General features: G+C 30.5%; 1 protein-coding gene across 3 annotated transcripts; it reads left to right on the top strand.

The window, feature by feature from the left end:
* The first annotated feature begins 1,226 nt into the window (after positions 1–1,226).
* LOC133789031 (uncharacterized) lies at positions 1,227–10,646 on the top strand. 3 transcript variants are annotated; one of them, XM_062226748.1, is made up of 10 exons: positions 1,227–1,284; positions 1,430–2,840; positions 2,945–2,974; positions 3,999–4,057; positions 9,035–9,130; positions 9,215–9,456; positions 9,536–9,751; positions 9,817–9,909; positions 9,992–10,096; positions 10,175–10,646. In XM_062226748.1, exons 5-10 carry the CDS (start codon positions 9,037–9,039, stop codon positions 10,517–10,519), a joined length of 1,095 nt encoding a protein of 364 aa, XP_062082732.1. In that variant the 5' UTR covers positions 1,227–1,284; positions 1,430–2,840; positions 2,945–2,974; positions 3,999–4,057; positions 9,035–9,036; the 3' UTR covers positions 10,520–10,646. The 3 variants fall into 3 exon arrangements, with proteins under 3 accessions (XP_062082732.1, XP_062082731.1, XP_062082733.1); XM_062226747.1 differs by lacking the exon at positions 1,227–1,284 and having other exon boundaries at positions 1,291–2,840; XM_062226749.1 differs by lacking the exons at positions 1,227–1,284; positions 1,430–2,840; positions 2,945–2,974; positions 3,999–4,057 and adding an exon at positions 8,797–8,932.
* The last annotated feature ends 672 nt before the right edge of the window (positions 10,647–11,318 follow it).

The raw sequence follows: 11,318 nt of genomic DNA, 5'->3' as shown, positions 1-11,318 counted from the left end.
TCTGCAGTATTGCCGAGAAGCCCTAATCCTTAGCTAAAAGCCCTAATTCGAAGTCCTCATCAGGAAAAAAAAATTCCCTAATTTGAAAATATATGTGTCCCTTATCCCTTTTTTAATTAAAAGTTTTTATGGCACACTTCGCAAGCCCTTAATACTCTTTTAGAGCATTCTTTGCAAGCCCTTAAAAATCCACTGACCAATTTTATTTTCTCATGGTTTTTTAGGACTCACTTATTTTATTAGGATACTTATTACGAGCTTTAAAATGTGTTTTTTAAATACTCTCAGTGAGTGTCCTAAAAACTTCAGAGATTTTTTAAAGCACTTGCATTTAGCCGCGTGTCCTAAAAATGTGATCCGTATGGGATATTTTGTAGTAGTGCAAAGATATTTTATTTTGTTTTAACGTAATGGTCCCATATTGTATTAGGGGCTTAGTGCAAAATGACCCTTAATGTTGTGTGAAAGTAACTAAATGTCCATGTTTTTAATTTTGTAGTAAAATAGCATAATCATCTATTTAATATCACATATTACCAAATACATCATTTAACAAATTACTATTTTATTCTAAATATTTTAATATTATGGTATATGTATATTAGTTTTATTTAATTAGTTTTTATTTTAAAGTTATTTTGATTTTTTTTTGTTTTTTATGGGTTGTTGAATGATATACCATACCACAAAATATATATACTAAGTTGAAAAATAATATACCATCAAAACTTACAAAATTATTACTAAAAAATGTATATACTATGCTAACAAAGTTATATAATACCATTAAAATGTATATACCATGATACAAAATTATATACTACCACTATGTATAATAAAAAAGAAATTAAATATCACAAAAAAAAATTATATACCATACCACAAAAAACATATACACTAATTGGAAAATAATATACCAACAACCTATAAAAAACTTAAAAAATCAAAATAACTTTAAAATTAAAACTAATTAAACAAAACTAATATTAATATACCACTATATTAAAGTCATACAGTCCTAAATAAATAAATAAATTATAAAAAATGGCAATTTAGGTAATCAACAATGTAAAATGGTCATTTATCTATAATTTAAAAAATGAGGACATTAGCTTCTTGATGGCTTTATTTTGAGTCATTTCCTATAATTTCTCATTTGTATTATTTTAATAAGGCCCCACTAAACTTTTGGACTATTATTGATATTTCTCTAAGTAAGCATAAAAATGACATTTTCACAAAATTAGGCAAGATATGGCGTTTTACATGAGCGGATTTTGATGGGTAATATCAATTTTTAATTTAATTAACATATAAGTTTGAAATAAAACATAAAACTAATAAAAATCAAAACCCTGGAACAAAAATCAGAAAAGAATCAAAATCGTGTTCATCATGTTCTTCTTCTTCTTCCATCTTGCTTTTGCAGGTACCTTGCTACAAAATATGAAGCCGGAGACGGAGGTGACAACTGGGTTGAGTTGTGGCTACGATGACTTTTGACTTGTCGCTGCGATGAGGCTTAAGATCTGCAATGGAGGTTGGTCTGAGGTTTCAAATCTAAGGATGGTCAGGTTGCGGAAGGACGTCAAGCTCCCCTTCCGATCAGTAATCTCTGGGAAATGAAGATATGAACCCGACGAGATGGCGGTTGGAGGCTCAACGACAAGGTTCTTGGTTTCTTCTAGGTGCGACGACACCAGATCTACACTAGGTGACAAGGCCTTCAATCTGACGTGGGGCGATTGACGAGGCTTCAGATCTAGCATCCATGAGTTCGGTCGACTTCGATTTGCAGATTTGGGTTGGAGGAGGTGAGGAGTTTTACTCAAGCTTCTGGGTTTCAAGGGTTTCCTATGTTCTTGCAAGATTAAAGAGCTTTTGTTGTCATGGTATGAGATCCAATTTCTAGTTTGAAATGTGGGTTTGTTGGATTTTTTGAGGGGAATATTCTGATCTAATTTCATGGTTTATTAAGCAATTTTTTGTTTCATTTTTTGTATTTATGAATAAATTTGGGTTCATGAGATTTTGAACATTGATTTTTATTTTAGGTTTGGTTATTTTAGATCTAAGATGAGATATTGCCTTAGTGATGATGACCAATTTTTCTTCTTTTTTGAATCTAGGTTTGAGATGAAATCAATAACACATTTTAGTTTTTTGATTTAGCTTTTTCTTTGAAGCAGGGTTTGAGATGAAATAAAGAACACACTTTAGTTTTTTTATATACATTTTTTCTTTGAATTTGTGTTTCAGACGTTTATTTTGTTTTAATTAAGTTTTGTTTAAGATTTTACTTTTTTTAATTAAGTTTACCATATATATTAAAATTTTATTTTTAAATTAAATATTACATTATTTAAATTTATTTTAAATGTTTTAATTTTAAAAATTAATTTAATAAAAAATTAAATGTTAAAATTAATTTATTAATTTATTAAAATGAAAAACCCAAGGCTATTTTGGTCATATTTAAAAAAAGTGTGACCAAAATTGGTCCATTGTACTCTTTTGTTGCATTTTGCAAAACGCGTGGTCTAAATTATCATAACAAAACACAAAGGTCCTGTTGGTACACTACAAAAAAAACGTCCTATACCGAGAACATCGTACCGAGTACAAGTTCTCGGTATAGATCTTTTACACACCCGCCTCTTTTACGCGGTTTTTTTATTCTAGTTTGTGTACCGAGCTCATTTATCTGAAATGGAAAAAAACCAAAACTCGTTTTCTCCGCCCCCCATTTCTGTTTTCCTGCATTTCGGCCCCCACAAACTTTGTTTTTGGTCAAAGTTTCCCTTCCAAAGGCGATTTAAGTGGCTATAAGGCTTATTGAGGTAATTATTTACAAATATTTCAGTTTTTTTTTTGTATAAATTGTTAAATTTTTTTTTCAGTTTTGATTTTTTATAATGAGTTTTTCGTGGTATTTTTTTTTCAGGTTTTGCATTGTATACCAGCGGTTTTAGAGGTATTTCACATTTTCTTTGTAATTTTTTGGTTTTATTTATATTTTTTGCATAAATATATTTAGGGTTTTATTTATAATTTGTTTAATATTGTTAATATATTGTTATTTGTTATATTATATATATAATTTCTGATTATGTAATTAAAATAGGTAAAAATAATAATTTGTGATGAAAATTATTTAAAAATTTAGTGATATCCAATTTAGAGGAAATAATATATTGTGTAGTATTTTTGTAAAATACATATATAGTTTTAAGATTTAGTTAGTTTAATCCTATGATAAATAATTAATTTATTAGTATGAAAATTTATTAATTTAATAATTTATTTTTTAGGTATATAATTTGACTTTTAGTTATAAATATATGTTTATATGAAAATTTAATATTTGATTGTTTGTATTTTAGATTGAGTTAAATAATTTTAGTTTTAGATTATTAGATTTGGTTAATAAATTTTGATTATTAGAGTGAGTTTTGTTTATTTAATTTGAATTTTGTTGTTGTTGTTAATTTTTTTTATTCTTAGTGTTGATGAATATTGATGCTTTGTTTTTGTTGTTAATTTTTAGTAGAATTATGATATTTTAAATAGAAAATTGAATAATTAATAAAATTTAGAGTAATAATTATAAATTATATAGTCATTTACAATGTATTTGTATTGCTTTGTGTATGTTCTGCGACTGGATATTTTTTTATGTATTATTTGCAGGTTTTTAAATTTTGGGATATATGAAAATACAGTCGTTATGCTGCCCAATTTTTTTTAGAATTAAAAATACTCAATAAAATTTATAATTTAAGAAATAGTGAATTGATAAGTTGTATAATATATTTTTAATCATGATTAAATCAAATTAACAATAACATTATGCAACCAAATTTTAATAAAAATAAACATTAATCCTGAAATTTTATTTAAATAAGTAATAAATCTTAAAATAATTCTAACGATTTATTCATTTTATATATATATATTTATGAAATTGTATAATGATATTTTGTAATTTTTGTTTGAAGGTTGGGTATTCGGTTTTTGTTGGACTAAAGAGATTGCTAGCAAGATATTGAAGGCATTGGTAAGTTTTTTTTAATTTTTCTGTATTTTTTAAATTTTTTTTTTCAATTTTTGAATAATTTATGTTTTTTTATATAAATAATATAATATTAATTTTAATAAAAATATGAAATTATTATATTAGATAGAATGTATTTATTTTTAGGTTTTCAAAATATGTATTAGTAAAAATGATATTAGGAATTGGAAAATTGTTATATGATTGATTAGTATTTTTTTAAAAATAAATTCTATGTTGTTTTGGTGAATTTTATGTGTATTAAACATATTAGTAAACATATTTAATATTTTTTTAGAATTGTAAAATTTAGAGATATTGTGAATATTAGTAGAAGTACTCAATAAAATTTCTAATTTAATAAATAGTGAATTGATAAGTAAAATAATATATTTTAAAATTAAGATTAAAAAAATTAACATTAACATTATGCAACTAAATTTTAATAAAAATAAACATTAATTAAATAATTTAAGTAATAATTAAATCCTAAAGTAGTTAAATAAATTTTAAACAAATCTTAGAAATTTTGTTTAAATTAATCAAACTATTCAATAAAGCATAAGTAAAATATGTAATTTAATAAATACTAAATTAATATGTAAAAAAATAATATGTGTTAGTTCTGATTAAATAAAATTAACAAATATATTATTAGAAAACCATTATTAAAATTAAAATTAAAATTAAAAAAATTAAATTTAATATTTGTTAGTTTTAATCATTATTAAAATTAAAATTAAAAAAATATGTTTTTAATATTATTTGTTAGTTGTTTTTAATTTTTCTGTATTTTTTTTAATATTTTTTTTCAATTTTTGAATAATTTATTTTTTTATATAAATAATATATTTTAAAATTAAGATTAAAAAAAATTAACATTAACATTATGCAACTAAATTTTAATAAAAATAAAAATTAATCCTAAAGTAGTTAAATAAATTTTAAACAAATTTTAGAAATTTTGTTTAAATTAATCAAACTATTCAATAAAGCATAAGTAAAATATGTAATTTAATAAATACTAAATTAATATGTCAAATTTAAATAAGTTTAATAATATTTACACTAAAATATATTATAGTTAGATATCATAAAACAACATAATTAACTTCAAAAAGCATAAGACATTAAAAAAAACATATTTAATTATATTTGCTTTTTTCTTTGGTAATAAGAAATTATTACCAAAGATATAATAGTGTTATTATCACATAGTGATAATATTATATTTTTTTAGTGTTCATCACAAGAAGCCTTAGACCTGTTTAGAGAGGGTGAGTCATTGAAGACTCTTACATTTGTCTCTCTCTGAATTAGGACACACACAAATTGATTGTAAGTTTGATGATTAGTGTTCCGTGCAGTGCTACATTCATACAATGTCGATCGACAAGAGTTGGATTAATTTGACAGATCGATTATCCGATGAGTATGAGGCTGGTGTGATGGATTTTCTCCAGAGAGCCCGGCAGTGCGTTGACTCAAGGGGATTGGTGAAATGTCCGTGTAGGAGGTGTGTCAACGTTGAATTTCAGACGATTGATGTATTAGAAAATCATCTTTTTGTAAATGGTTTTCTACGGAAATATACCAATTGGCATTGGCATGGAGAGGATGAAATAATACCAATGAGAGCTCGGATAGATCAAAATGATGAAGATGAAATGATGGATGTTCTCACTGATCTTATGCAAAATGACAATGACGAACAAGCGGAGAATGAGCGCGGTCAAGAGATACCTACAACTGACTACAGGAGTGGGCAACATTATAACGATTTGTTTGCTGAGATCGAGGCTCCATTATTCCCCGGGTGTCAAAATTACACTTCATTGAATTTCCTAGTGAAGTTAATGCATTTCAAAGTGTTGGGAAAAATTCCCAACAAAATATTTGATGGAATGCTGGAGTTGTTACATGATGCATTTCCAGCCCCAAATAAGCTTCCAAAATCGCACTATGCAGCGAAAAGGTTGTTGCGGAAACTTGGATTGGGCTACGAGTCAATCCATGTCTGCAAGCATGATTGCGCACTGTTTTGGAAAGAACATGCTGGAAAAAGAAAATGTCCTGTTTGTGGAGAGGATCGATGGGTGGACAAGAACACCAAGGGAAAGAAAGTGCCTCATAAAGTGATGCGTTATTTTCCTTTAACCCCTAGGTTAATGCGAAAATATGCATCGAGGCACATTGCTCAACATATGAGATGGCATCACGAGCAACGTATAAAAGAAGATGGTGTATTGCGTCATCCTGCTGATGGGAAAGCTTGGAAGGACTTTGACCGAAATAATCCAACATTTGCAATGGAACCCAGGAATGTGCGGCTTGGATTGGCTGCAGATGGATTCAATCCCTTTGGTAATATGAGTCTGTCTTATAGTATGTGGCCAGTAGTGTTGACGACATATAACTTGCCACCATGGTTGTGCATGAGAGAAACTAATTTCATGTTGAGTTTATTCATTCCGGGACCTCATTCGCCAGGAAAAGATTTTGATGTTTTTTTTAAGACCATTGATTGATGAGTTAAAAGAATTATGGGTGACTGGTGTACAGACTCGAGATGCAGTCGATGGTAGTTTCTTCACTCTTCGGGCAGCTTTGATGTGGACTATAAACGATTACCCAGCAAGGAGTAGCCTTTCTGGATGGACTGCTCAAGGTTATCATGCTTGCTCTACTTGCAATGTGGCAACACCATCTATTCGTTTACAAAAGAAGGTTGCTTTTTATGGTCATAGACATTTTTTACCAATCAAACATGCCATTAGAAGGGACAAGAAGACATATGGTGTCGTTGAAAAGAGATTACCACCACAGCCATTAACCATGTAAGAAATGTTCACACAAATGAGTTTAATACCTGATTCTCTTCCTGGTAAGCATGTCAGTTATGGCGGCCAAAAAAGAAAGCGTACAAAAGAGCAAGTTGGTTGGCGGAAAAAAAGTATATTTTTTGAGCTCCCATATTGGGCCAACATAATGTTGCGACACAATCTAGATGTTATGCATGTTGAGAAAAATGTGTGTGACAGTTTAGTAGGCACAATAGTTGGGCTGGAGAATAAGACCAAAGACACAGTTAGTGCCAGAGTAGACTTGGAGAAGATGAAGATGAGACCAGAGTTACAGCTGAGGAAGTTGAATGGTCGGATACAAAAGCCTGCGGCCAAATTCACTTTCACTGTTGAAGATCGCCAAAAGTTTTGTCGATTTCTTAAATCAGTGAAGTTTCCAGATGGTTTTGGATCTAACCTAAGGAAAAATGTGATTGATAATGACAATAAGATAACTGGTTTGAAATCGCATGATTGTCACATCATTATGTAACGCCTTTTGCCAGTTGGTGTGCATGCATTCCTAGAGAAATCAATGAGTACAACTATTATTGAGTTATGCACTTTCTTCAAGCTCATTTGTGCGAGAACTCTAAAAGTCTCAGATTTAGAAAAAGTCCAAACTTCAATTGTTGAGATTGTTTGCAAGTTAGAGAATATTTTCCCACCTGCTTTTTTCGATATCATGGTCCATCTACTAATACATTTACCGAAAGAAGCAATACTTGGAGGACCGGTTCACATGAGGTGGATGTATCCTTTTGAAAGGTATATGAAAAAATTGAAGAATTATGTCCGTAACAAAGCACGTCCAGAGGGGTCAATAGCAGAAGGATATGTGGTTGATGAGGCATTAACATTTTGCTCCATGTACTTGAAAGGTGTTGAGACAAAGTTCAATCGTCCAGACCGAAATGTAGATGTTGGTCCATCACTTAAAAAGATGTCGGTCTTTCGATCTCAGGGTCGTCCAATTGGTAAGAAATCATTGACAATTTTGGAAGATGAAGTGAAGAAAATAGCAGATTGGTATATTCTAAACAACTGCAATGATATCTTGCCATATCTTCGGTAAGTAATTAAAGTAGTTCATCATTTCATTGCATGTTTATTATAACACTTATTAGTAACTCTTAAATTAGTTGTTTTTGTTTTTTGCAGAGAGCATAGGGAAATTCTACAGACTAGAGGTGTTGAAAACCTAGACCAATTACATAGAGAGGAATTTCCTAATTGGTTTTATAATAAGATTTATCATCTTCGACAAACAGGATCCTTGGAAGTAGATGAAGAATTAATCTCTTTAGCAAACGGTTCTTCAACTCGTGTTGCATCGTACCCTGGGTGTGTTGTAAATGGAGTAAGATTTTTGTGTTATGACAGGGACAAGAATCGCAAAACTCAAAATAGTTGAGTCTCTGTAGCGGGTGTCGAAAATAGTACTTATTACGGCCAGTTGGAAGAAGTTTTAGTGATGTCTTATCTTTCTGGTTGTTCTGTTGTATTATTTAAGTGCAAATGGTTTGACACTAATCGGTCTTCAGGATTAAAGTTTGAGCAAAACATAACGAGTATCAAAACCAGTTCGGAGGCCTTCAAAGATGATAAATTTATCTTAGCAACTCAGGCTAACCAAGTTTTCTACATTGAAGACCTTAAAAATAAATCTCATTGGAAAGTCGTCCAAGAAGTGCATCACAGAAATGTGTGGGACATCCCACTAGTTGAAGAACAAGCGGAGGATGTAGAAGTAGATGTTATGCACGACACTAGTTCCTCTAATTTCCAATTATTCGTTGATCTTGGACCGTTGCCACAAATCAGCTTTGAACGTACGGGGGCTCCATTACAATTTGTTGAGATAGATAATGTTGCAATTGAGGAGGAGAGGGAGGAGGAAATGGAAGAAGAAGAGGAGGAGGAAGAGGAAGTGGAGGAGGAGGAGGAGGAGGTTGAATATGAAGATGATGAAGAGGAAGATGAACACATAGAAACCGATGATGATAGTGAAGATTATTATAGTGATAATTAAGTGGTAATTTTATAATATGTTGAAGTAATTATTTTTAACAATAAATAATTTTATATTGTCATTTTTAGCTGATAAATGTAATTTTAATATCGATTAATTTGACAGATATGGCTGATGTTATTGCTCAATCTCACGGGGGTGATGGTGGAGGATGCGATCCTCCACGTGGACCGGCAGATATCCCAGCTGATTGTGAACGAGGTAATATTTTACACATTGATATACTCCTTAAAATTTAACAATTAATCCATATTAATTTTAAAATATTGAATTTGCATACAATAGCGCTTCCAAGTAAACGTGGACGCCATAAGGGATTGAACACGCGGGAAAAGAGGGAACAGTTGGGGCGTCCTCTCCCTCTCGAGTGGGATGTGCGGGGGAGAACATATAAAGAGATCGGAGAGTACAGCTCAAATTTCTCAAGAGAGCTCGGATTACTTGTTCGACAGTACACAGATCCGGACTGTCCTCAATGGTCAAAAGTACCAAATGCCTCGAAAGAAAGAATACTTGCACATTTGGAAGTAAGTAGTTTATGTATTTTTATGTTAATTCTCATTTTATGTTATATGTGATATTTACTAATAAATGTTTGTAAATTAGGATGATTTGTTTGATATTGGGCGTACTAGATATGGAGAAGGGCATATGCCTGGGATCTTGAGAGGCATTGATACTTCGTGTGCTAAAAAGTATTCTGACTGGAAGTACGATATTAAAGAGCACTTAACGATTAATGGGCCACAAAATCGTTATGGTGGTTGCACGGATACGCAGTGGCAAAAAGCAATTGATTTTTTCCGTCGCCCAGAAATTACGGTATTAATTTCTTGCTAAACTTAACTATCTTAATTAAATATATTACTAACGATAACTTTTTGCAGAAACGTTCTGCGGTCAACAAGGAGAATAGAAAGAAACTGAAAGAGCTTAGCTATGGAGGTTCTCAGTCAATCCCAACCTTATGCTATAAAAAGGTTAGTTAATTAATTATTTTTTAGTTTATTTTTCTTATTTACGTTTAATTATTAATTTTATAAAAATATATGTATGTGACAGCGCAATTTAGAGACTGGGCAACTTGAGTCCATCCCGGATAGCTGGATGGATACTCACCATAAATCAGGCACAGGGTGGGTGACAGAGACAGCAAAAAATACTTGGGTACGTTAAGTTTTTTTAAACATTTTTCAAATTTTTAATTGTTTCAAAATTTTAATTACATTATACATTGTATCACAGGAGGAATTGCGTGCATACCGCGACACACAGCAGACACAGGCAACTGATACTGAGAGTTCCACACCAGTTTCGAGTGCGCCTGAAGATGAAGACATATCTTTGGTACAAAATGTCTTCGGAAAACGACGGGGCCACCAGAAAGGATATGGACGTATCCTTAACATAAGGGACCGAACTCCATTTGATTTTCGTCCTTCACAAACTAGAGATGAAGAGTTGTCTGAGATGAGAGAGCGTCTTCGACAGTTAGAGGAGCATGTCCGGACTCATTGTATCACCCCGGGATCTCAATCTGCCCCACCACCACCACCCGATGATCCTGATGTTGGAGCACCGACTCAGTAGGACTTATGTATGAATTTTATTACAATTGACTATTACATTATCATGTTTAAGACAAGTCTTTATTTTAATTCAACGAATACACTCTTATGTTTTTATTTATATCTTTAATATAAGTGTTTTAATTTTATTCTATTTTCTTATATTTAATTCAAAATAAATAAATAAATAAATAAGTAAATAAATAAATAAGGGAATAACAAATATAAAAAAAAAAATTGGGGACAAGTCTATACCGAGGACATTGTCCTCAGTATATACCACCAAGATGTCAGTATATACCAGTACGATGAGAAATTGAGGTTTGTTGTACCGAGGACATTTTCCACTTTCTACCGAGGACATTATCCTCGGTAAAACTAATACCGAGAATATTTTTAATGTCGTCAGTATAAGTTTTGTTTTACCGACGCGGCTGTACCGATAACTTTATACCGACGACATTGTCTCGGTATAGGATATACCGAGGACATTCCAGCTTATACCGAGGACATTTGTTCTCGGTATAGGCCCTGTTTTTTGTAGTGGTAACTTTTGCAAAACAGAGGGGTTAAAATGGTATTTATTCTAAAAAAAAATATATGCAACTTATATTCAAATATGCATTTGATAGATTAACTATGTTTAAAATATATATTAAGTGATGAATTTATACATAATATTATTTATTATAATTAAATATATTACCTAATATATAATGTGTATATAAAGATGTATGATTGATTAACATAATGCATATCTATATGTAATAATATTTATTATAATTAAATTATTACTTAATATATTTGTCAAAGTTTAATTA

Source organism: Humulus lupulus, chromosome 7 (genome assembly GCF_963169125.1).
Source record: "Humulus lupulus chromosome 7, drHumLupu1.1, whole genome shotgun sequence".
NCBI lineage: Eukaryota > Viridiplantae > Streptophyta > Magnoliopsida > Rosales > Cannabaceae > Humulus > Humulus lupulus.
This window is presented reverse-complemented; position numbering and strand designations above follow the sequence as displayed.